Here is a 27953-nt window from a genome sequence, read left to right as displayed (position 1 = left end):
TAACTGGTTAATTTTTAATAATTAATAAATCAATTATATCCCTAAACAAGCCACTCTTGACACTTTCTTGAGGCCCCTCACCTTCCTCACACCACCTCCAAGTGACTTGTGTGAGAGGGGTGAGGCACCCAAGACTCTCTTATTGGCTAACTACAAACCCATGTCAAGCATAAATATATTCTGTGGAACAACCAATACACTTAATATGAACTAAAAAAAAGAAATGTGCTACGAGTGGGCGTGTTGCAGGTGATCTTTTAGCACAGTGTGTGCAGATGATCAGAGAGAAATGAAATCGATAGACTGAAATAGCTGATGGATTACATGCTGCTGCACAGGGGGTGAGAGCTATATCCAATGTGGTTTAAGAAGGAGCTGTCTATGCAACACAATGTTTAAACAATTTTAGAGACAGAAAAGAGAAGAATCAAGATCTTTTTCTTTTCTATTTCCAATGTTTTTTTTTTTCTCATTACACCTCTGTAATGACAAACTTCTCAACACAATGACCTCAGCCTTTTGTGTGCGACTCTGTGCCAGTTTGCACCCGCCTTTCAAACGTGCTGAAATTAGATGCAAAACAGCAACCGCTAACAGTTCCAGGTTTAATAAATCAGATTGTGGGCCCTAAATGATTACATTTCCACTGCTATAGACAAGGGGTGTGCTATATCATTCCGTCTACAATAATACCGGTATTTCTTTTTGGACAATATAAATTTTTCATTTTGCAATATTTGCAGTCGGAGGCACAATGAGGTATGACGCTCCCTACAGAACAATAGTGACTGAGAGAGAAAGTAGCACAGCAGCATCAACTTCATCCTCACATGAGGATTTAGTGCCTAAAAGAAGGGCTACCTCAGTGATATGGAGGTGGTTTGGTTGAACAAAGGTCAGACATGCAGCAAAACACATTAAATGCAAAATGTGCAGGAGAACTCTTACTGAGAAGGGTGGCGACACCATCAACATGTTCCACCACCTAAAGCTGAAACACACAGCTGAATACAACCAGTCTGAACCCTATATCAGCCTTACCCCTAATTCACATATACAGCGTGAGATCTCGGCTCATTTTGGGCACATGCCAATTCATACTGGGTGCCTCTCTGGAGCGCCATACAGCACAGCACTGTGCAGCACCCATAGCAGCTGGATACACAAGATCACAGGAGAACCTCGTTTCAGCAGGAATTCAACCCATGATACCGTACTTTCATAGTAATTAATGAGTACGTTAAGCTCATCTGGCCCTCCCTAAACTTCAGCTCCTTCAGTCCATGCCTTCTCCTTTCTGTTGGTGTCCTTATAGAAAGAATATGTTGTGTTGTATATGCAAGATTAACTTTTCCTCCTCCAAAACATCAGATTTTCTCTGGATCTGACCTACTTACTTTGTTTACATTTCAAGTTTGTGTAGTAGTAGAAAATGATTGGAAAGTGGCATCCATACTGTGCGTGCAATAAAAAGGCTGTTATTCAGAATCAGCAACAACTGATAATAAGTTGTTTGTTTTTTGTCTCCCATATCATCATAAATATCGTTGTTGCAAATTTCCTCAAAATATCATGATATAATTTTGAGGCTATATCACCCATCTCTAATATAGACTCAGACTGCGAAAGACCCAGACTTCTATAGACTCAGACTGAGGAGTTGGTGCTGAGAGTTTGACCACAGGTGCAGAGTGGCAATGGCAGTGTAAGGTAATGGTCAAACTGACCAAAGCCTAAAGTAAAACAACTGCAGCTCATGTCACCTGCCTGTCCCTCTGGCATTGTACTATTAGGAGCCCCCATAACTTGGATCATCCAAAAGTCTAACTTGCAACCCAATGAAGTTTAATTAAAAACAAATGATAAAAAAATAAACTAATCAGAAAGATTATTACATAAATAAATAAATAGATAATTAAATGAATAAATAAATAAATAAATAAATAGAAACAGAACAGAACTCAGCAGCTATTGCTTGGGTTAAAAACCTATTCTCAGATTGCTAAAATAAAGTTTTTCAGTTTTTTATTTAATCTTTTTTTTTTTTCTTTTTTAAATGCATTTCAGTTTTTTAACGTAATCCATCCAAACTCTGTAAGTTTGATAAACAGGATGAGATTGTCTGTTCTGCCACACTGAATGAAACTCATATTCAGACGTGACTCCAGTCTTCCAAAAACATGTCTTCATGTTGAAGGTTTTCAGGGAACAAAGCTGACGGCTGTATATGACTGCAGTGATTATCCTTGACGCCTCACACATTCAGTTTTCTCGAATAAAAAGTGTTTTTTTTCCCTCCTTCCTTTATTATTTTTTTTATTGCTGACAGATCTTTCAGAGCTTTTTGTCATTTCCATTTCAAAGAAACAAGGACGCATCTCTATTTTGACATTTCAGGATAATCAACTTAGAGCATTTGAATAGAGTGTCACCGGTGCCTCAACTTGTTTTAGTCACATCAGAACTGTTTGTGAGACACAAATCTATGAATAATTTATTTCTGCTTAATCCTCGTTTACCCTTCATGAATGACAAAAGCATAATGCCATCCTGCTTCATTTAGCAGCAGTTCAAGAGGCCGAGGCTGAAGCTCTGTTTGTGGAACAACAACAACTAAAGGTTGTGTTCCATGAATTCAATACAAGCTGCTGCTGCAAAACTTTTCAGCACCAACTGCTAAACCTGCTATTTATAAAGGACTGTGAAGAAACTGGGACCTTTTTAAAACCTCTGCGTGCTTCAAAATTCACAACAGAAGTGACTCATTCATCGATTGATTTAACTGATCAGTGCACTGCAAGCAGGTGAACATGTGTGTGCAACCATGAATCATGCACAAACAAGAGCTTGAGTTTAGTACTTATCTTTGCCAGTGCAGTCAGATACAGATTTGTGAAACTGGTCCTGACCAGGGATTTGCACCAGACTGGTGCACAATGATCCTCATTTACCAAACATGTGTATGACCTAAAAATGGGTGTACGCTTACTCACAGATTGTCATTTATCAATCTGAACATGGGCGCCAGGTACACTCAAATCCTGCACCAGGTCTGAGTTTGCATACACACGTTTCATGTCAGTGGGTAGAGCAGTGTAGGGAGGAAACTCTGTCTATGGAGGAGAATTCATATGAGCGCTAAACATTTTCAGACAAAAAAATTAAAAATAAAACTGCTTCTTAGATTAATACTTAGATCACTGAATTAGATACGGCACCAAGAATGTTTCTAACAGTATCTGCCAGTTTTCAATACACTACCATGTCCATAATAAAGTCTCTACAGAGAATATTCAGAGGACACTGAAACAAAGTTTAAGCCCGGATGTTTTTTTTTTTTTTTTTTTTTTGTAAGGAAGCCGTACTGCTTAAAGGATTTAGTCTGAAGATGATTATTTCACTTCTCACATATATTGTCAAAAAAATTTAACTGCATGTGAAAAAGTGGATTATTTTGTAATAAAAGATGTTCATTAACATGGCATCATAACCAATCTGCTTGTCTCGTGGTACAAATAATCATAAGTCTAGTTTCACTGTATCATAGGGGATTCTTCATTTTCAAACTACACATTCACAAACCCTCACTGTCCTGACTGTTGTCAGGTCGTGAGGGTGAGCTGGCTTCAGTGCAACCACTGACAGAGCTCAAGAGAACATTACTCCACAGAAGGTAAAAACTGACAGTTTCATCAGACGGAAGCAAAGAAAAGGAAAATATCTCAACATGAGAGACAGTCCTATCACTTCAATCAACCTCCACTTGTGCACTTTACCAATGCATGCCAATTTTTCAGTGACTCAAGTACTGCCACTTACATCCTTCCACTTCACGTAGATCTGCATCAATATTTTATCAAAACACTGCTCTGAAAGTCTGTGAGCGATGAGGAGAACTCATTACAAAATGTTCAGTTTGCACATAATAAACTCCTGCCGGGCTTTGTGAGCATGTCCAGGATCAGGGCTGACAACACGAGCAGGAAGACAAAGCTGTCCCTCAGTCACACACTGTCACACTGACACACCCGGGGTCTCAAACTCAAATTACCTGAGGGCCGCTGAGCTTCCAGTGTTGTCACGAGGGAGCCACTTCAGGTGTCCCACAAAATAACAACAATAACAAAAAGTTCAACTATACTCTTCCACTTGAATCATTTTACAGTCATATTACAGTCTTTTCTTTCTGAATGCTGCCAGACACCAGGGAGCTCTTCTTCTCAGACACCTGGGCCACGTTTGCTCTGAGGGAGGTGGTATGAAACCTTCAGTGTGGCTTTAAGGTGGACATCACTAAGTCTGGACCTGTTCTTCGATTTTCTCTTTTTTTTTTCTCGCTTGTTGTTTCTGTTGATCTCAGAAGTGTTTTACATACAGCTGCACTATATACTGCATATATACCTTAAGAACGGCAACTTTCTGTTTGCAAGTGAGACAGGTGTAAATCTCCTTATTGTCCACAGAAATAACCGTTCTCCTACTTCTACTGAAACACTGCGCTCAGCATCAGTCTTATGCCTTACGTTTCTCTTACTCTGAGTTGTGTTTGGTCTTGGCCTTTATCTGAGAATGGAAAGCAGTTTTACTCTGGGACTGGAAGGACTCCAAACTATAATCCCTTTTTTTCAGAGAGGACAGGAAAGTGGATAGAGCAGGAAACAGGGTGAGAGTGGGGAGTGACCAAGGTTATTATAGTTTTTCATTTTTTTCTAGTTTTTATTATCATTTTTTTTATTTTTATTTTCAATTTCAGTTAAGTTTCACTTGTTTGTAAAGCATTTTTTCTAGTTAATTTTATTTTTTAAGTTGAAAATTCTTAGTTTTATTTATTTATTTATTTATTTATTTTAAATTGGTTTCAGTATTAGTGTTGTTTTTTTGTGTCTCATGGAGGCGCTCTTTCTTACTTTAACAAGCTAAGCTCATTCCTGCCAACATTAGGCTCTGAAAAAGCCGGAGACCCCCCACCCCAGGCCTAAACATTTGGTAGCGTGGTATCTGCAAAAGGGACCCTGAGACCTCATCCAGGTTTAATGATAGGGTTTATTAAACCACCCAATACCAGTAAACCACGCTGAAGAGGTAACACTTCCCTCTTTACTTAACTCTCAGACAAGCACGTCCCACAACACTCTCAGACATTGACTGCTGGACAGCCCATCACAGCTGATGTATTCAGTGAACCTCATAATTCTCAAACACAAAATAACCCATCTGAACAGTAAAACACTCTCATTATTTCATTACCCTACACAAACAACCCACCCAGTATCAACATCAAAATTCAGTAGAAATTACAGATCAGGAGTTCAGACGGAGAAAGGCTTAAAAAACGGGAGACTCCCTCAGAAATCAAGAGTGTTGACAGGTATGTAAGCTAGATTAGCCTCCCTGTGTGAACTTTTCACATGGACTTCAAGATGAGTGGGATTTTTCCCTTTTGAGAAATAGTTGAACTCCATCATCCTCCACTTTAAAGCATCTGCTCCTATCAGAAACTTGCATATTCAAAGGTATCTCAAATGAGGCGCTGCTGCTTTTATCCAACTAACGCTAATGCCAACATTGCCATTAATGATCTGCTAGCAGACAAAGTGTGGATGCCTTCTTGCTTGTGCACATGCACCGACTGGAGTCAAACGGGTAGTAAACCAAAAACATTTCATGTCGACTCAAAATATTGCGCTGATGTATGAGATCAACTGACAAAGAGGAAAATCCCAGTAATCACCTCTGTTATTTAAGTTTATTTTTGTCAGCTTTTTAAACTAAAAAAAAACAAAAAAAAAACAGTTAAAGCAAGTTTTCATTTTGCTGCAAAGCCTGTTTTTAATTTTTAATTCAGCATTTTTTTTTCTTTCACCTCTCATTTTTATTTCATTAGTTTTCATTCTCTATTATCACCCTGGTCCTGCTGGTTTGAGTCAAACCCCAGAGGAGTGACTTGAATACTTGATGAGCTAAATGGAGCAGGGGATTCCAAACCAATCATGATGGATGTGACAAAAATTTATGACCAGTTTACTTCCTGGACCAAGCTGACAAACTGCAGCTTGCTGCGATTTTAAAAACAGTCATCTTCACTGACAAAAGCTTATTATGTGCAGGGGCAGAGTCACACAGCCTCAGACTGATCTGACCCCTGATGCAGACTCAATGCACAAGTGTGAAATGTAGAGGTTGACCTGTGTTCTCTGTGTGTTCACTTTCTAAATGGGTCACTGTGGCAAACGGAGCCGTGTGGACATTCTGTTTGCAGGGTTAATGAGTGCTCTGCTGCTGGGATGAAAAGATCCATGCATGCACTGGATCAACATCCCTCTCATTATTTCACTGGGCAGTCCACACAGAAAGTCTCAGATGACTCAGAAAACAAACCAGAAATGGATCTTCAGGCCCACAAACAGCTCAGTGATTGACAGCTTCATTTATTTTAATGAAGCTGTCAAAGGAATTGACATTAAAGCTGCATTAATGTCTGAATTAGAGGAGAATAAAATATCATAAAGGCCTTAGATAAACTCTGTGTGAGACCCCAGACTTCTGCCGAGCTGAGATGTGGATTTGTATGAAGCAAGTCTTAAAGGATATTTGTGTGTGTGAATTCATTAACCTTCATTGACCTTTTCCACCATGGCTCCAGCTCACTCTTCATCATACATTGTTAAGGCCATGCTGAACAGAAATGAGACTGCAGTGGATAAATACAGAAGTAACATTTTTCAAAGGGTCAGTTTGCAAAGTAGGCAGATAAGATGAACCGACGCATATATTTCTGACTGTCAGTTGTTGGGGAGAATGAAGTGATGTTAGGAATCCATGTTTCTGTAAAATGACTGAATGATTTTTGAGATTAGTTGTGTGTGTTTATGTGTGTATTCCTAACCTCAGTAAAAATACCGTAATGGTATAAAAACTCATCATTTAAGCTGTCAAAGACTATGTCCTGATGGAGTCAAAGTTTCAGAGATTCACCATGAGGGACACCCAAAGACAGTTTTTTTGTTTTAGGTTTGAGGCAAAGGTCCTTGAAATGGGTAGATTTATTAAACTTTACAATTAAGAGAAAACTTCTTGAACTACAGATATGGTACAAACTGAACTAAAACATTTTGTTCATGAATGTTTTTTTTTTTTTTCCCCAGCAGAAAACCAGGTCATAAGAAGTTAATTGGTCCCTGTGGAAACTGGCCAAATACTTAATGACATTTCTCTAAACATAAAACTTTTGCAAATGAGGAAAAAAACACTCAGACCCTGAAAAAATAAATATGCATTTAGGAATTAAATATCTTGAAACTATGGTGGCATTTTAAAGCCAATTGAAGGAGCTGTGAGGAGTTTCTAAGTGCTCTTGAAAAAGTTTCTCTCTACTAGATGTATATGCCTGTTTGTAATCCACACTTTAAAAAGGTTTAGCAGTGCCATTATAAGGTTATTCCTAAATGTAACTTCTTAGCATCCCAATTGAGATTGATTTACAGCACTTCTAAGTCTCTTTGTCAACACCACGCTGGCTGATGAAGTTTTGTAGAGAGAAGAGACATCTGTGTTTTTCTCTGCTGAAAATTATTTCTGTGATTACTTTGGTAGTGATGGTGAACACTGGAGCCTAACTGTCAGACAGGAAAAGGACAGACAAGCAGAAGAAAGACAAACAGAGAGATAGAGCACGAGTTAAAGGCTAACAGGTTAACTCGGGTTAACCTGTTAGTGCCATTGTTCATTCCAGCCCACAGTCAGCAGTTATTCTGCAGTGGTCTGTTCAAACTTGAGAGTCTATCAATAAAATGAAGGGTGAGGTTACCATAGCTCTGCTTGGTAGATGACTGGCAGGATATCACCAGGATTTACTAACGTCACATGTTACAGACACGTCTCATGGCAGCGGGCTGTGAGCAGAGCTAAATATAGCCAATAGTTGGCTGACGTTTTAATAACAAGTTCTACTTGGAAAAAAAAGAAGTTTTTTTGAATTTTTTTAATAACATTTGTTTTGGTGTGATGATTCTTTATACTTTATTTAAAAAAAATGTGTGCAATAATGCTAGAACTTTTATTTTGTTTTAATATTGTAGTCTTCAACCCTGTACATCAAGATTTTGTTTTAATTTTACCTTAAAGTGATCATTTTATTGCAATTTTTTTTCTTAAGAAGAACATACACAACAATGTTTTGGGCTTTGTTACTGACCTATTGTTTCTGTACATAAATGCTTATCATGATACTCATGAATGTTGCAGTCACCTTTCAGCTTTGCCCAAATTTTGTCCCAGGTTAGGAAAAGGTAAAGATGTAAAGAAAAATCACAAAAACACCTAAAGGTCAGCAGATGATACATCAACCTTAAATATTAATAAGTATCAACAACACTGGCCCTGCACTTGGTATAATTTCCAGTATAACCAGCCTCTAGTAGCTGGCTACCAAACTACGGTACAAACTGACAAAGTTTGCTTGTTGTCACATCAGTGCCATGTAACCACTGATAACTGTTGTAATATTGTAATTTGTTATGTTGTATTCAGTAAAAAGTTTTCTTGGACTCAACTTATTTACAAAAAACACACACCTTACTGAGAGTCACATCATTGTGACAGTGTGTGCACAATTCTATCCAAAGGGGTCTGCAGTCCACTCCAAATGGATAGTTCTCACCAAAGGCGGACTGGTGTACGGGGATACCGGGGATTTCCCCACTGGGCCGATGGACTGGGCTGGTGGGCTGGTGGGCTGCAACATGAGAGAGAGGGGGCGGGGCGGATCAGGCTGTGGCAGAGTCACCTGTCAATCACGCTGCTCGAACGGGGGTACAGTGCCAGACAGCATTGTTGGAGGATTTAAAGATTGTGGTCTGTTGACGGCCGATGTTGTCGGGGGGAGGGGGGTGTGCCAGTCTACCAATGTGTCCTGTTGTTGTGGGCTGGCCGAGTCGAAGTCCTGGGCTGTTTTTCGGCCCCAGTCAGCCACTGGTTCTCACACTCCATTTTAAGAAATGATTTTCTATTTTGTCTTCAATTTTCAAGAAAGAAAACTCAAAATTTTTAGGGAAAACACTTAAAAATTTCTAGCCTGTAAAGTTGTATAATGACAAATTTATAAAGTTGCAAATTGTGTCTTGTTGGATGTAATCATCTATATGCTTGCATCTTCCCCCCACAGTGAGTAAAGCACAAATACCTCCTCCAGGTTAGAGTGCTGCTTTGTTCTGTACAGCTTCAATACATGGCAACATCTTTTTTAAAGTCTGGGTGCTTTTGAATGATGTGATGATTCTGGGCTAAAACCAGTAGTACCTTGCTATTGCTGAGTCCATAAGGCTGTCACGTTGCGGTGAAATGGGCAAAGAGCAGCTTGTAAAGAGTCTACAAATTCCAGGTTTGTATGATTTCATAAACTCTACAGTTTTGACTTTGAGTTCTCTTACATCCATCTATTAAAAACTCAAAATTTTGAAGTTTTCCTTGAGAAGCTACAGCTTCAAAATCTCAGAAATCTAAGTTCTTTCTTGAAAATTGACGACCTGAAAAACTTCTCATAAATGTATGACTTTAATAAACTCATATGATTTTTTTTTTCTTAATCTTTTTTAGTGGCCCTGAGAAGCTGTTGTATGAACTATACCATCCACTTCCCCTGTTGGTTTTTTTATGAGTAAGATGGTGACACCAGTGGATTACAAAAAAAACCCTGAAGTGTTTTGACTTCCTATTTTGTTGGTTAATTTCCCTCCCCATCACCCCATCTTTATTTTTTTTTTTTTAATACCTGCTCTTGACCCATGTTTAGCTAAATCATCCTATCAAAAACACTCATCCCCAACATCTGCAGCAAAGGAAACTTTTAAAAAGCAAACACTCTCCAACACAATGAACGTGTGTTTGGATAAACAAGCTGTGTGTGGGCTGTAAAGGGAGAAGCTGTTTCAGGGTACCCTGCAGGCGTCTTTTCTGCAGCACCTGCCAGAACACTGCAGTACTGAGAGATGGGCTTCAGTCAGGTGGTGAATTCATAATTCCCTGTGTTGTTTAGTGGGGCAGCAGCAGCAGCTCGTACAGTGACTCCACATATTGCACTGTGGCGTCATGTTCCTCTGCTGCCTCATTCCAGCTTTCCTCCAGCTTTCCTCCAGCTTTCCTCCAGCCTTCCTCCAGCTTCGGCAGGGACAAAGGAAACAGGGAGGGAACAGTTTAACTTCTGTCAACCACACAAGCAGTGCGGTGGGTATGATGCTAACATATAATTGTATGACTGTAATATCACCAGTATCAAAGTAACTGGTCATGTATCTTATCTAATATCCTGATGGAGGTCTAACTTCAGTGGATTCAAACTAAAAACTACATCAGGTCAATCATCTAACTCTGCTTATGAGGCTAAACCTAAAAGCACAGGCAGGAGCAAAGTCTCTTACAGTAGCTAATGCTAATTTGGGCTCAATGTCTGTGAAATGGGGGAGACCAGGCACAGTTGTAACATAGTCCAGTTGTAATACTTGCAATTTCTCCAATCAGGAACATGTTAGGATTTATCTGATTCATTCTGTACATGCTCAGTTCAGTCCTCAGTAAAGAAGCAGTGCCTGAAGCAGACACAGACTTTGTGAAGGAAAACCTAATTTCTAGTGATTACCCAGCATGCTTTTGTAGAATAACTCAAGTGTGCATCATGTTGCTTATGTGTCTGTTTAGCTTTCTCTCGTTTAGATTGTTTGTGGTATTTTTTTTTTTTTTTAATCTTTTTGCTGTACTCTGCAGAACGATAGCAAGCTTGTTTCAAGCCTTTAACAAAAACCTTTCAATATCTTAAGACATTGCCATGGTCTTTATTTCATCATGTAACATTTCACACAATGCTTTGTTGGAACCGACCTGGACTATGGGGTCAATGGTAACAATGGTTATGTATCTGAGATGCATTTTCTGTTTGTGTTGCACAGGCATTTTCTAGGTCAATAATTAGCAGACAGTTGGGTCATTTTGGACCAAAACATGACTGCAGTGAGTGAAGGTCCATTTCTCAATGGATTTGTCAGGTAGAAGGGCTAAAAAGCAAATTTAGCCGTGGTGTATTTTTAAGAATGTCAGGGAAATTTTTTTAGGGGCCAAAATCCAAAATGGCTGTCGTGGAAATGATCTTTTTAAAGGCTCGACCTACAATGATGGACAACACATGTTTTCAGACCTTATTTTTGTTGAGAAATACATATTTCTGGGTTACATTATGATTTGACCTTATTTTTACCTTCAAATTCAAGATGGCTGCCACTTTTGGTGCTTTTTAGGGTTTTTTTGGAGGGAGTTTATGCCATTTTTTGGGCATTTTTTTACATTCTGTATTTCACCTCTATATTTTCACCACCCTAAATTTTCCTGCTTCTCTTAATTCTTAATACTGAATTGTGTGTGTGATGTTTATCCTTGATGTGCTTTTTGTTTTAAGTAGCCCTAATACACCGTCTTACGCCGTCAGAAAATAATAAGTAATTCCTCTCCGAAATGATAAGCATTCTCCACCACTGACTGTTTCATATAAAATTCTGCTTCTGGCAACACTTTTGCAAATTAATAACTGAAATGTCAACATGTTGGCCTCTCATGGTTTGTTTTGTACAGTTAAAATTATGTTCAGAAAATAAATCCTATTTCCACTTTGCTACAAAATAAACCTAACAGAACAGTCTTAGTACATACTACAATCAAGTGTTGTAGGCAGTATGCAGTGCCTACTACATACTACTTTCATACACAGTAAGTAGTTGGTGAATTCAGAAACGGCCTACATTTTCCTTGTGAAAACGCACATATGTCTTTGTTTCAGTGGTTTCCATGGTGATTATACATCTCCATTTGTTTAAATGGGAGCAAAATAAAGGAATCTATTCATTTCCATCAGTCTAACACTGCAAACGAATTTAATATAGCCCAAAAAGTTGAGATATCGACCGGAAAAGTCATAGCTGCATAGTCCTTCTTAATGGGAAATGGGCAATCAACAAGTGTTGTTTACACATAAACATCTACTTTATTGACTACAGATGTTATTTCTGTGAACTTTGACTCTATATTATTCAATTCATCATGAGCAGAGCTTTCATAATAACCTTATAGAGACTCTGCAAAAATATCAAAAAAATTGCCCCAAAATGGCATAAACTCCCCCTGATAAACCCTAAACAGCACCAAAAGTAGCAGCCATCTTAAATTTGAAGGTAAAAATAAGGTCAAATCATAATGTAACCCAGGAATATGTATTTCTCACCAAAAATAAGGTCTGAAAACATGTATTGTCCATCATTGTAGGTCAAGCTTTTAAAAAGATCATTTCCACGACTGCCATTTTAGATTTTGGCCTCTAAAAAAATGTCCCTGCCATTCTAAAAAATACACCCAGGATAAATTTGCTTTTAAGCCCCCCTAGATGACAAAGTAATGATAAATGGACCTTCGCTCAATGTTGTCACGTTTTGGACCAAAATGACCCAACTAAGACACTTGAAGCTAGCTTGACAGCAGTTTGAAGACACTGGGTTAAAAGAGCTGAAACTTAGAAACAAAAATGTTACAACTGTCCCTGGTCTCCCCTACCACCCAAGAGACATGTCCACATCTCTCTTATTATGTTACCTGCGCTGACAGCTATTGATGACATCATGTGTTTATTTACTTATTTATTTATTCATTTATTTATCGAAAAGAAAGAAAGAAACCAGAGATGTCTCCTTAACTTCATTCTTCTTCTGAGGTTGCAGAAAGGTGTTTGCTCGAAGGCACAAGTAGAGGCATTAACCAATGAAATGTCTCAGATTAAACACTAAAGAAAGAGAGGGATGGGGGTCAGTGTCACATCTGCTCACACCCTCCAAAGCAGAGTCCAACTTTTTTTCCAAACCACATCTAAAATTCGGAAAAATGACCATAAAAATAATTTCCTCAGTGAACTTAAACCTCCTCGTTCCATCATCACAGACTGATGTCATCAAAGCTCACCCGTCCCTCAGGTGTCTCTGATCCCAGTTGATCAGGGGTCAGTTTTTCTGCAGTGTTACGTGCTGCGTAAACATCAGCAAGCTCTGCTTCCGATCAAGGAACATTCTCTCCATTAGGAAGGTGCTACAGGCAAAATGTGTCAGGATGTTTTTATGGCAGGATCAGGATCTGGATTTGATCAGAAATGTGACTGTTTTCAAACAACATTTGTAGCTCCAAATATTTCTGATCCTGCATCCTGAAATATTTTTCATGCAAAATTTTTTGTCTTCCTTGAACCATTTCTTTCATTCAGTTTTGTGTCTTTTCTCACTTCTACATCTTTAAAACATGATGAATCCAGTCATTTAAAGACATCAGCTGTAAGAGTTGTTGAGTTTCTGCAGAATGTCCAGAGCTTAAGCTTTAGACCAGCAGCCTAAGCACAGTCCAGATGTAGATTTGAATAAGTTTGACTTGTGACCCTGACAGAAAATGTAAATAAAAACATGATTAAGAGTTTTTTTAGATCACAGTGACATTTAGCTGTGGGTTTTGCCAAAACAAGAGTTTTGGTGCAAATTGTTGGAATAAGTCCAGAAGAAAAAGAAAGTTCAATCTTTGGTTAAAACTCTTTCAAACTCTCACAAGTTAAAGTTGTAGCCAAAGTTATTTTGGAAGAGTTGGACATGAGATATGAGAAGAGGAGACAGAGACTCTGAACCACAGCAGTTAATAAACTTAGGTCATGTCATTTCCATGGTAAATGTACATCTGATAACTTATTGTGTTCGGGCATTCTTCCAGGGACTGAACACTCCTGCTGGAGAGCCACCAAGAGCCTCTGATCAAATATTCTTCAAGAGAGGTAGGAGAGCCAGATCTAAATAATGAGCTCTTTTTAGGAACACAAACAAGTGCTCATTCCAATCTCACAACTTTCCATTTCGTGCTTAAGTTCCTCTGATCAGGTCGTTAGAGCTGCTGGTTCATTTAGAGCAAAATGAGTGGTGGCAGAGCAGCAAAGAGCTTTTTAAGTGCCACACATTTATCAGTGTGCTTAAAGAGCAGGTGTTCTGTTCTGTTCTGTTCCCATATTTTAAACATGGAATCAAAGTAACACTGCTGGATGTTCAGAGTCAACATGCAGATTTTCAAACCTGTACGTATACTGTACATTTGGAGTGGTGAAAAAAAATGTATTATGAATTGCTGTTAAGTTATAAACAAGTATATCAATCACTGAATTGAAAATCTTAAAACAGCAAGCAGCGTAGTTTACTAACAGACAGAAGGCTGAAGAATGTATAGGTTGATAATTGAGTGGTACCTCAATTATTGTAATCAACCTGTGACAGATTAACCACCCCTTATATCTACATTTTGTAGAAACACATGAATTTGTCTGTCAACTAATTAAGACACTCCTTAAAAACAAAACTAATAATAATTATAAAAAAGAACAATTGCCATGATATCTTTACCAGGCTTGCTAGATTATGAGGTCATCACTTAAGGATCCCCTTACTGGTACATGATATGGTTCAAGGGTTGGGCCTCAAACACTGAGGTCTGCCCAATGCAAAAGCCAGGCCTCCAGATGGCTGGGGAATCAGAGGGAAGGGGCTTTGTGAAGCAAGACTCTTTAAGACAAAGCAGCTAAAATGAAGCGTTTTAGAACTGAAGAGACTGAAAAGGAGTTCATGAAACACCAGTGTGAGAAAAAAAAAAAAAAAAAAAGTTTTTTTTTTGTTTGTTTGTTTGTTTGTTTAGGATTTGCGATCATATTAGATCATATCGTATAAGTTATTTTGTGTATAGGGTGTGTGTGCTCATATTTAGTTCGGTCTGTCATTGCAAAAAATAAACAATAAATAAATAAATAATAATAATAATAATAATAATAACAACAATGATTTTCCTGTAAGTCCAAAATTATAATTGGTTAACCATTTTGATTGCCCTCATAAAAAAGTCTAAATCCAGCAGTTTATTTTGATCAGTTCAAAAGAAAGAAAAACAAAACAAAACAAAACAAAACAAAACAAAACGGTGTAATAAATAAATAAAAAAAAGGAAATGTTAGCTGAACACCTGTGTGTTTTTGTTATTTGGTATCATGAAAAAAAACAAAAACAAAACAGACACAACAAAGAAATCCAAAGATTTATTTTACTTTTGAATCATCTTGTTCTGTGTACAGAGATTATCTACATACCAAAATGTATGCATTAAATCCTGTAATTATTCTGTGTGTGTGTGTGTGTGTGTGTGTGTGTGTGTGTGTGTGTGTGTGTGTGTGTGTGTGTGTGTGTGTGTGTGTGTGTGTGTGTGTGTGTGTGTATGTGTGTGTGTGTGTGTGTGTAGCAGGAAGCACCCCACTGTGTCCTGCATCTTTATGAAGACACCATTACACCTCCATAGCGAAAGCATCTTAACATCTGGTATTTGCTATTAACGGCGCCTAAAGTAGAAAGTGATCTACACGCTCCCCTCCCTCTCTCCTCCCCTTCCCTGAGCAAGACATTTAGCCTCTAATTGCTCCAGTGGAGCAGTGAATGAGGAAATGAGATTCAAGGAAGAGAGCACGTCTGCTTTTACTCTCTGGTTTGTTCACTTATGCCCTCATGTGCTGGTGCTCGGGAATAACAAAACTGTACAGTGAAGACCCCTGCACAGATAAAAACATGTTTGTATTTATATAAATACAAATAGAACATGGTTAAAGTTTTGTGGGAGTAAAAATGAATGGTGGCCACTTGAAATCCCATCACTGCTGTGATTCATTTCTGCTATCAGATTGAAACATTACCTTGCACAAGGACGTTTACTGATGTGGTCCTCGGTCGACTGCTCGTCTGGACTGCACAGACGTACTGTCCCTCGTCTGTCATCTCCACATTTTCGATTTTGATTGTGAACTCCTCCTGATTTAGAGTCACCAGGCTGACTCTCTGATCCACTGACCACTTCTCCTCACCAGCATACAGAATACTGGACCTGTTCAGCCACGCCGTGTGTGTGACCACGTCCCCCTGAGCACACCTGTCCACACAGGAAGAGAGAAACAGTCAAAATATGGATTTTACATTTTAGAAACTTGACATCTGTGTTTGTTTGAAAGCGGTTAATCACAGGAAGATTGTGACTTCGTTTTTCAAGCCCTTTTTTTAATCATTGTTTTTATTCCAGCCATAGTATTTCTTCCCACGTCACCATACTCCAGAATGTGTCTCCTCTAAAACTGATACAGATATCAGTCTCCAAAAATCCCCCATCAGTCACGCTCTACTTCCTTCTCTCCTTGTACCGTTTATTATTCATAACAAATTTCAGGAGGGTTTTCCTCAGGCTGGCTGCTGTGGGCAGTCATTACACTCATTAGCAAACCTTCAGCTGGAGAAAAGTCTAAGTTAAACCAGTGAGGGCAGGGCTGAGGGCTGCAGACTCTGTTCTCCCCCTTCACACACAGTTTTTTCTACAGCAAAACGAGCAGAAAGAGCTCACATTAAAGTACAGCAGGAGAACCAGAGAGGCTCTGTCTGCAGAGACAAAGATGTTACTTATATAAAAAATAAATATGTGTTATTAAACAGTGAACCTTACACAGAATGACTCATTTATCAATCTGTGTGGTACAGATTTTGGGAGCAGAAATCAAAATACCAAAGGGTTCATGTGTGATGTGTTATCTTGGCTAAACCAGGCGTTGATGAAAGCAGCATCTGAAGCAGTTGTCATCCTTGTGACCAGGGCTTGGCATTAACTTTTTTGCTCACCAGCCACTGTGGCTAGTGGTTTCTCAGAGTTACCAGCCACTTGGCATTTTCACGAGCCATTTTTTTGTTGTTGGATAATTATGTTTCATATAATTAAAGCGGATGATGAAGTTAAGTTTACTTGAACCAGATTTATAACTTTTTTAAATATAAATGACCCCCGTGCACACTCAAATCAAGACCACATAAATCTTTAAAGCTATGGCTCTTTATCAGGTGTTCAGATTTGAAACGGTTGTGTGTAAGGTTGTTCTTTTATAGGAAAATATTCAGTCTATGAAGACATAGTCATGAAGACAGTAGTTAATTATTGAATTTAATGAAAGTTGTTGCTTTAAGGTCAGCTGAAAAGATAAAAAAGTACACTGAAAAATCTAGCTTGAAACACTGACTGCTTAAATATTTATTTACAACAGTAATTTTTTTCAGTAATTAAGTAAGCAACATACTTTCTGGACTGTAAGTCACTCCGTAGTATAATCATACATTTTTTTAGAAGTTGTATCAGTCCAAAAATGCGTCATGAAGAGGAAAACAACATAAGTCACACTGGACATTACATCACATTTGTTTATTTGTTTACAGTATTTCTTGAGTGAACATTTTACATCAACCTTTTTTAAGTGTTAGTATATTAGGAGCTTTAAATGTTATTCCTCCAACTCAACATATCTGTGTTTCTGTGACCACTTTCTCTTCTCTTTGTGTGCTTCTCAACGCAACAGAGGAAAGATGGCAAGCGTGTGTGTGTGTGTGTGTGTGTGTGTGTGTGTGTGTGTGTGTGTGTGTGTGTGTGTGTGTGTGTGTGTGTGTGTGTGTGTGTGTGTCTGTCTGTGTGTGTGTGTGTGTGTCTGTGTGTGTGTGTGTGTGTGTGTGTGTGTGTGTGTCTGTGTGTGTGTGTGTGTGTGTGTGTGTGTGTGTGTGTGTGTGTGTGTGAGTGTGTGTGTGTGTGTGTGTGTGTGTGTGTTATCAGTAAAGCAGCAGCAATGACTTGCAGGAGCAATGCGTCACAGTTGTGGTGGGATCAGTTTATAACACATATATTCACGTTTTGCTGAGTAACCGATAAATGGCCTTCAATCAGTTTCTTAGAATGGGCGTTTATATGCAGTTCAAATGTGTGAATTTTTCTTGTTTCCTTTATATTTTGTAGTTCTTTGCTTCCTGTTTCCTGATTTTATTTTTTTTTTAATAATACTTTTATTAGCAGCTTTTGCCCCCTGTGTTTCCTGTATTATTTTGTAGTTTTTGTTCCCTGTGTTTCCTGTTTAATATATTAGTTTTTGCTTCTTGTGTGTCTGTGTTATGCTGTATTTCTGACAACTCAGAGGCCGGGATCTTCTGACTTCTGATTTGAAAAGGTGTGTTCAACAATGCTGACCAAAATTAATGAGCAGATCACTAAAACGCTTCTGACTCTTCAGAGTTCAGAAGTGCTTGTGTGTGTTTTTCAGACCCTCAAGGCCGATGATATTGTCGGTTGCCTCCTCCAGAAACAGAGCCTTTCGTGTTCTTCCTTTAATTCGAGAGGGTCAGTGACACAGTTGAAGGTATCCTGGCAGCTTGTTTACTTTGCCTTCAGATTTCCAATTCATGAGAAACTCTGCAGTCATGTTATGTGAGTGGGAGTGCTGCCTCTGAGTGCACAGGAGGTCAGAGACTGAGCCATGAGGTAAAAGACAGAAACAATTAGTTCTCCGATTGTTATCAAAAGAGGAGGAAAGAGCATAAAAGCAACCATGGTGCTTTTTCTTCAGCAATGAAACAAACTATATGGTGTTCAGCTGAGAGATTGATGCTCAATATTCTTAGATTTCATTGGAGAAAATCTGTTTTGACTTGGGTTGTTCCAAATGATATGCCTCAATAGCTAAATCCCTGAGGAGAAGACAAACTGAAGGGTATGTTTCACATATCCCAGATTCTCTCTCCTTATCACCTCCACACAGATGGCAAAAAAAAAAAAAAACTTGATCCCAGGAATAGTTAATCCAGTGAAAGCATGAAAGGGGGTGAGGTAGGTAGATGATGTTAAATGAAGAGGTAAAACTGTTCCTTGTCTCCTCTCCCCCCATGTGCTCTGGTCCAACCATGGTGGATCTATGAACATACTAAATATAGGACACGTCATCCTTTCACAAATCACAGTGCTTGGCAGAGGTGGGAGCAAGTCATTGCTTTGCAAGCCTCAAGTAAGTCCCCAGTCTTTAATCCCAAGCCTCAAGTCAAGATAAGAGGGGTCGAGTCAAGTCCAAGTCACAGGCTTGGTCCTTACAAGTCGCAAGCACTGGTTACCACTGTTTACCAAATAAAATGCTATTTTAATGATGTAACAATCTATTAAGTTTAACAAATACAATGAATGCATTTTCATTCATTTATTCATTTTCTTAACTGCTTGTCCTATTAAGGGTTGCGGGTGGCTGGAGCCTATCCCAGCTGCCGTTGGGCGAGAGGCGGGGTACACCCTGGACTTGTCGCCAGTCAGTCACAGGGCTGACACAGACAGACAACCATTCACTCACACACTCACACCTGTGGGCAATCTAGAGTGACCAATTAGCCTGATGAGCATGTTTTTGGTCAGCGGGAGGAAGCCGGAGTACCCGGCCAAGCTGGGAGCTGAACTAGTGACCTTCTTGCTGTGAGGCTGCAGTGCTAACCGCTGTACCACCTTGCAGCCCTATAAATGGTTTTGGAATTCTTTTATTTTTTTTAGATAAAACCAGAATGAAAATAATTTGTCTTTGTGGTCTCATCATAGTTGAGATACAGTAAGCCACACTCTGTGATTTTGACTTGACAGTAACATGTACTGTTACGTAAAATGGGTGCTATGCTATAGCTAGCCAAAGCATCATATCACAACAGGTATCCTTAGGTATACTTACCGTCCTTCGTGCAACCTTAGGTGCCGCACAAAGTTCAAAGTTGTCACTTCTCCGTAAGTTAATTTGTGTTGCAGGTTTTGCAAACAGCAATTTGTTTTTTTTTGTTTACAACCGCGTGATTTGAAAACGCAAATGAAATTATCCTCTGTAGCATCCCAGTATGGGTAACTCCCAGTGTAGTGCTCACAGAAACATAATCCACACCCTCGTTGTTTGTTCTCAAACCTGATTGCACGTTAATAGATGCTTTCCATGAGGCTTCTCCAAAGCGTGCCAAAGCAGAGAAGTGAATCATGCTCAAGCATGACATGGTTGCGGTCACACTGGCCATTCGAAACATGCTTTAGGGCTGAAGTGTGCATAAGCACGGCATGGTTTGCCAGTGTGACTGCGTCCAAAGTCACATGACTCGAGTCAACATATCTGGTACTTGGTGATGAAGTCTGATTTAAGGATTTGATTTTGGGGTGTTTCGTGAAACACCTAAGGCGTACCCCTACACCAGAGGAGAGTTTGGCTTGGACTCTCTCAAGTCAAGGCAGAGCCAGCCTGTCAAAGGAGAACTGTAGCCTAGCTTGTGTGGCAGTTTGTCATTACAGGGGTCGTACTGACTGACATCCACTGTAGCTAGTACTACACTTACTCATGACATTCAAATATGCAGATATATCCCTTCAAGTCCAAAACAAGCAGGTCTGCTGGTTTCTTTCAGCGCTGCAAGTGAGATTGAAATAAACCACTAACAAATCACTCAAACATTTTGGAGCAATCCAAATAAAAAATCTCCCACTGCTGTGAAGAATTGCACAATTTACCTGCCCTAGCAATATCAGACTTCATGTACAGATGTGTTATTTTGAGGTCACCCAGAGGCAAACTTGTTGTCTTGATCGGTGGTAACTGTGAGCATAACAATGCTTATAAATGGTACATTGATATTACCATCAGTTCACAGCACAGAGAGCTAAATAAAACCTTCTCAAGCTGGGAGTGGAACTGTTGGCAGTGGGTTAGTGAGGTTTTATTTGCTTACGGTTCATTTACATAGAAACATTGTTCCAGGTGAATGTATAATAGATCATTCAATTGTATGCAAAAGCACCAGTGCACAGAGGCTATGTGCTTATGCAGGGTAGCTCTTGGTGCACTTGCCCCTTTGCTCTGTGGATTAGAAAATGTGGAATCATAAATGGTCAATGCAAAGCAACTCAAGGTCAAAGGTTTCCAGCCCTGGATGTAGGTGAAAAAACAAAAGTTTAGACAAGAAAACAAAAGTTTAGATAGATAAAATGAAGGGCATACATCAGTATGTATTTGCAGGCTTCAATTCTACACTTAACCGTCTGTTTCACCAGCACCCCGTGTCTATAAAATGTATGCACATGGGAAAACGTGCATGCTAGTATTAGGCCCCATGTTGTTCTGCAGCTGGTTTGATGTGGTTGAAGAAGTTGGGGTTCCAGTTGGCGCCACGTCTGACAAATAATAAATATGCCATAGAAATAAAACAGTTCAGTTAAACCATACAGGACCATAAATCAAACATGTAATCAAAGAAAAAAAAAAAAAAACAACAACTCAGCCCCCCCAAAAAACGGACCACAATTCAGTTCAATTTGTAACCACCCAAGCACAACCCAATCCAGTCCAAACAGGCACACAGAAAAGCAACTTAGAATCCGCTCTGGGGTTTACCATGGACCCCCACAAACAAATCAAAACAGGAAAACAAAACTGAAATAGCAGAGTGTGTTTTCATGAGAGAAATAACAGGGCTATCCCAAACACACGCACATGGAGCTCATGTACACTTGTTACTCACGGTACCGTGGGTCAGTCGGGGTAAAAGTTAGTTGTTCTTAGCTCTACCGGGACTGGCACTGCTGGAAATAGTCTGTTTGGTAAATAAACATCCACTGGACAATTCTGCTCCACAGGGACTGGCACTCTTGGAAATCCTCTGACTGGGCAATATACTTCCACTGGACAATTCCTCCTCCGAGCAAGGACTTTAGACACTCAGTGGCATTAGAACGCAGATTTTAAAATGCAATCAGATGCAAGGTAAGACAACCCAGAAAACCCCACTGGCAGCTCTGCCCCAGAAAAATCAACATCCCCCCAGGTTGGTTATTCACTTCCCAGGTCACCTTGAGGAAGCGTGATTGGGTGACTGCAAGACGGAGGGTGTTAACGATGAGAAACCTGAATGATCTCTCTGACTGATGGGTGGCATTGTAATTTTTACTGTTGGTCTCTACAGTGCGTACGCAGCATTTATAACTGAGGCCCCAGACCTTACAGAAACTTCCTTTGCCCTTAAAGTACTGTCGGTGAAAGGCAAAGAGAGGAGACACAGAAGTCTTAAGACAGAGATGGACGACTAAATGTCTAAAATGGCACACCGTCCACAGACAGGGGTATTTTCATTCTGCAGCATGGCGTCTCTAGCCTAACGTCTCTTGTTCTCAGCTCTCTCTAACGTATCATACCTGACAGGAAAGGAGAAAGACAATGAGGCTTTACCCCAACCTTTTAACTGAGTAGTCTGATTCTTACCTACTGACGAGGGAGTCCTTTATAGCAAGGCGAGCGCCGAGGAATGGGAGTGAGTCGGGTCTTAATCCTGTTGTACATTCATTGGTTTATAAGAGACAGAACTTAAGTCTCCTGTGGATATGGCCTCTGTCGACCTGAGCAAATGCATCGTACATCAAAGCTGTTTCTTATCTCTGAAACCAAAATATTGTATTAAACTTTTGACAAAACTTTAATCTCCCCCTCTGTTGACGTGATTCACCAACCACCATACTTTGTTTTATTCTACAGCTCATTGATAATGGAAATACTGTGTAATTCTCTGAAACTGTACCTTCGCGACAGCATTCTTTTATATTTCATTTTCTTTACAAACACAGCTGAATAAAAGCTTTTCTCAAGGCTTGGTTCCATGATACTTTATCTACACATCCTTGAGAAGCAATAACGTAACTTACAGGTGACTGACTGAATAACAGCGGTGTACTCTTCAGTGACAGGTCCATTCAGTGATGGCTTTTCATATAAGCTGACAAACACATGCAATTAAACAAACTCTGAAAGCTCTGTATTCTCTGAATCAAGCTGTTGATGGAGAAACTTTTCCCCCTGAAGGTTATCATTGACTTAACGTCAGTGTAAGAACAGAGCAGACAGTCTTATAGCTCATGTATTTATCTGGTAACCTGTCTTCCCACAGTCACAACCAGCCACAGTGTGTTTGTGTGTGTGAGTGTGTGCTAATTAGTGATTTTCATCTTAGTGTTAAACAAAGTAGATAAACAAGCTCTGTCATGACCTGTCGGAAAACGAGCCACTTGGGCTTCCTAATGTCTCACAATAATCACAATGATATATTAAACCTCGGCAGTTAGGCTGAGAGGCCCATTAATTAGCCTGATCTTTGCATTCATTAAGAAATATTTCTGAGTCAACATGTTTGTATCCATATAACAGAGAGAGACATTTATCTTCTGCCTGCATCACTCTGCTCTACACTCATGTTTTTTTTTTTTTTTTTTTTTTAATAAGGAAGATCAGCAACAACATGCAGCAGGTCACAGGATGGAGAAAAGGACAAGTCATACTCTTTAAAATTAATCTGAAATAAGACTGGAAGGTGAATATCACTAAAACCTCCAGTTAAAGCCCACTGAGTGCAATTTTTTTTTTTTTTTTTTTTTTTTTTTTTTTGATTGAAGCATCCTTTATTTTATTTTTTTCTGCTGTGATATATTTAATAAAGAAATTGAACCTCATCTCTGAATAATCATGGTCCTTGTATGGAAAATCTTTAACTGTTAATCATTGGACATTGAAAAAAAAAATAATAAAACAACCATTAAAACAAAAACAACAATGACAACAACAACAAAACGATGATGGCAGTTTCACTATGCGCTTACACTGTAACAAATGGCTGTGACTATATAACGAAATTTCAATGTAAAAAGCTTTATGTTTAAATATCGCACTGTAAAAATGTTCACTGTAAAAAAAAGTTCATTGTGAAATAACAAAAGAAAAAAAGAAAAATGGTAAACTACAGGCAACCCTACCGCAAGTATTTTACCGTTATTTTTCAGCAAAGTAATGTCTTTTGTGATGCTTTTTTGTAACCATAAGTGAGGAGGGAACACAGTGAATATGAGACCCAGCTGTACAAAGAAATGTTGCACAGGGGCACAAGCTGTGTGTGATTCACATGGCATGCAACGGCTGCCTGTGCTTCATATGGCGTGGACATGGCCGTAACCAGCTATGAGGTCACAGAGGTCCGGACCTCGGTAAAAATTTCCGAGAAAAAAAATAAAACGAGCCCCAATCGGCGTATCAAACATATAAACACAGGGGGGCTTTTATTTTGAACCCGTGGCATGCAGGAAGTTATCTGACATAGCCTGTCCTCGCAGTGACTTTGAACACGCTTGACAGGAAGCAGGGAACGACACCGTGAGGTGAATGTCAGATTCTTTATTATTTTACGAACAAGCAGCCAAGTGCACTGTTAATGAAGCCAGAGCTTTGGGTGTTTTTGACCAACACGATCTGACAGTGTCTTGTAAACCTTCATGCAGACAGGTCCGTTATTTTCTGTCTGTGCTGATACAGCAGTATAGTATATCACTTTTTAGAAAGAGGAGGAGGAAGCCGGGGGTTTGATCCGAGGTCCAAACCCGCAGAATATTTCAGCAGGATTTCATTCATTTAATTTTATCCCATGGTCTGTGTGAATACTGATTTAGACTGGGTTTAAACCTACTGTAAACGGGTAAAAGACGTTCCGGTTAAATTGCCTGATGACAGTTCCCCCCGATGCCAGTTTAAAGTGCTGGACTGGCATAACCGTTAGGTAACCATGGCAACATACTCAAAGCATACAGTTCAAAAAGTTAAAGCTCACTGGTTAAAACAGTTATTTTTTATTGATATGTTGGCAATACTGATTTAGTTTGCATTTCCATTTTTTTCTATCAAATGTGGAATTTTCTGTGCTGCTTTTATGACAAGAACTGACTGTCTCAGTTGTTTTAAAACAGACTGTTTTGTTTACAAAACATTTCAAAAAGGTGAGAGAATCTGCTAAGAGTTTCTGGCTTTAAAACAACCAATAATGCTCTAAATAAAAGAAGCAGTGGATGTCATTGACTGGTCTGTACCAATATAACACCAAATTTACATTTTTTTTTTTTTTTTTCTTAAAAATGTTTAGTTTATTTATATATTTACTTTCATGGGTTAAATTTGCATCGATTACATTTACAGATCATATCACAGCAAAGTAATGTGGGCCTTTAGATAGATAGATAGATAGATAGATAGATAGATAGATAGATAGATAGATAGATAGATAGATAGATAGATAGATAGATAGATAAATAGATAGATAGATAGATAGATAGATAGATAGATAGATTCTCAATGTCTCATTGAGAATAGGTTTCTAAAGTCTTAACGACAGAAAATCTCTCTCTTCCTCATTTGCTCAAATGTCCATTACTGCTAGCTAACAACCCAAAGTAAACTTCCATCATTTCACACTGTATGATTATTTGCAGTCTAATATAAAGGAACTTTTAGCTACTATTGGTCAAAACTAATTTTATAACACAAGTTAGTGTGCGTGGGTTAGAGTGTGGGTGTGGGTTGGGAGGTCAAGGTCTGGACCTCACCAATTTTGAAACCCTTGTTACGGCCCTGGGCGTGGACCAGTTATCTGTGCTTTACATGGCACAGAACTGCTGCCTGTCTTTTTTTTTTTAATGTCTGTGCTTCAAATTGCATGGACCAGCTGCCTGTGCTTCACATGGCACAGACCAGTTGTCTGTGCTCAATGGTACAGAGAGACTTGCTGTCTTTGCACCTCCTTATTCTCTTAGGCAAGAGGCTAAAGACCTGCTCCTTCACCTCACCTAACTCAGACAAAACTTGGTGGAATTCAGCATATCTATCATGCCCCGTGGTCAGTGACAGGCTTCAAGGTTGGGAGACGAGAGGGGTGAGGTGGGGGAGACTGGCCTGAAGTTTATTTAACTCAGATTTATAATTCTGATGCATTCGTTTGTCAGTGGTATATATTGACACTTCCAGGGACCTGGTTATGGCAGGAATAATGTTAGTCTTATCACATAAGCAAAGCACGAAGTAATGGGATTAGGCCTCTATATTGTATAGTAAAACTCAGGGAGGCTAAAGTAAATTGTATCATGGCTCTGTGTGAAGGTCATGCAATGTGAGATACATTAAATAGATTGTCTCTGGCTTATCTCCAGTCCCTTTAGCTGAGTGTTAGCTCAGAAGGTGAATCAGGAGGCTTTTGTTTCAGGCTGCAGGTTTCTGACGCACCTTCCAAACAGAGCTGAACTGAGCTGCAAAGTCACCATCGAGCTGGGGACAAAGACAGATAACAACTGATAGCATTTTTTTTTTCTCTTTTATGGTCTGCAGAGTTTAAGTCCTCCTCAGTCATCAGATGTGTGCTGTTTTTTTCTACAAAAAATAAATAAATGAATTAATAGATAGTAATAAAAATCTGAGTTTGTTCAGATCTCTTCTAGGGTCAGCTTCAAAGTAAAGAAAAAGTCAGAGGCTCAAACCATGGACTTGGTGTGATAGGTTTGTAACATCTACTCTTCTCTCCTCACAGTGTTGTACAAAAATGTCCCACTAAACATTAGACGTCTGATGGACGTGTAGATCAAGTCTATATCAAAATTCTGTACGTCTAAACAACCTTGAAATGAGGTCAGCTGACGGCTAACCATGACCCCACTTGGATGTCAATATGCAGTTCATCATTTGGACCCACTGCACAAATAGATATTAAAAGGTTGTCCTGTCAATGTCATTTTGGATATTTAATTTTAAATATTAATTTTGAATTTAAGTTACCATTTCATGTTTCCTGTTCTGACATGCGATGTGTTTTCCTGTACAGGTCAATTTTCCTGTAGCTTCATTTGGTGCAGCAGCAGCTTTGAAGAGGAAATATACAACACCTTTGTCTTTATTTACAGTTACCATCTGCTGCTGAGAAAATCAAATGAGGTTATAGGAAAATGAACAGGAACAGTCTGCCACCTTCAGAAACTGGACTACAGGTGAACACAGAAACTAGAAGGAGGATCAAAACAATGAGAATGACTAAAATGGCTGCAGTGGCATCAGCAACAGCAGTAACTGAGTTCATGGGGACTTGACTGTGGATGCTGGTTGAAGTCCTGGCATGGACATTTTTTTTTTCTTTTATTGGGCAACTCTGAAGCCTTTTGCACACCAGATGCATATTTTTCGAGCAATTAATGCTGCACATTATTATTATCATTCTTTTTTGAATCTACTGTTTTTTTGATGTAGAGTTTTCCAAAGTTTTGCTTGTGACAAGTACACATCCAACCAATCAAAACGCTTGTTGTTGACATGTCACATACCAAATTATTCAATATGGTGGACCACTGGATTATGTTTGTGTCCCAGCACCCAGGACATTGTCAGGGTTAGCAGACTGCACCTTCTGCTAGGGATGGGTACCTGGTTAGGTACTGTCATAGGTAAAAAATTCTATGTATAGTACCAAGTAAAAATTCACGTGAAAACAAACGGTACCATGTTTCAGTACCTTAGCACATTCTTGTGAGTGTGAGTGGAAGAGTAGGCAATTTTCCACGTTGGACACAAATACAGCATTGCAGGTTTATATACTGAGAAATGAATATGTTAAACTGAGAAACTTTAAGATTTTATTATTTTACAAATAAGTGAGAGACTGTGGGCAGTGATGGTCAACTGACACAAAGATGGCGAGAGGGGGCTGCTAAAAACCATGTGTTGGCAGTAAACAGAGAGTCCTCATTTGTCAGAGAGGTGCCAGATGCTTCCATAGAGTCACACTTCTTTCTTCCTGTTGCAAGCATCTCTCTCTGCTCCACCACATTCACACACTGATAGCTGAAGCTGCTTTCTAAGGCGCCGTCAGTATTAACCAATCCTGCTCACACACCCAAGGCACAGACACTGGGGGCAGATCAGGGCAAAGTGTCTCACCCGAGGAACTCTGAGCCATTAAAGTGACAGATGACCAACTCTCCGTCTAAGCCACAGCCACCTGCTTAATGCGAGCACAGAGGCCATTAAGGGTTCAGAGAGGCTGTAAACCGTAGCATCATCAATGATGTTTCACAGATATAAATCCTGCAATCAGTCATTTTCATTCATGAAATTCACTTTGTCTGAAAGAACAAGTTCAACCAAAGTCATTTTCTCATCTTAAAGATAT

General features: G+C 39.2%; 1 protein-coding gene across 3 annotated transcripts in view; it reads right to left on the bottom strand.

Annotated features, from left to right (window-relative positions):
* ntm (neurotrimin) overlaps positions 1 to 27953 on the bottom strand; it is a 657985-nt gene that overhangs the window by 41739 nt on the left and 588293 nt on the right. For all 3 annotated transcript variants that reach the window (XM_074672947.1, XM_074672948.1, XM_074672946.1), the window contains one exon: positions 15782 to 16014. In XM_074672947.1, coding sequence (XP_074529048.1) covers positions 15782 to 16014 — 233 coding nt within the window. The remainder of the gene's footprint in view (positions 1 to 15781; positions 16015 to 27953) is intronic.

This window comes from Halichoeres trimaculatus, unplaced genomic scaffold, assembly GCF_033239565.1.
Source record: "Halichoeres trimaculatus isolate MK-OKI-2021-1 unplaced genomic scaffold, fHalTri1.1 fHalTri1_scaffold_6, whole genome shotgun sequence".
Classification (NCBI taxonomy): domain Eukaryota; kingdom Metazoa; phylum Chordata; class Actinopteri; order Labriformes; family Labridae; genus Halichoeres; species Halichoeres trimaculatus.
The sequence above is the reverse complement of the archived record's forward strand: the minus strand, read 5'-3'. Positions and strand labels throughout refer to the sequence as shown.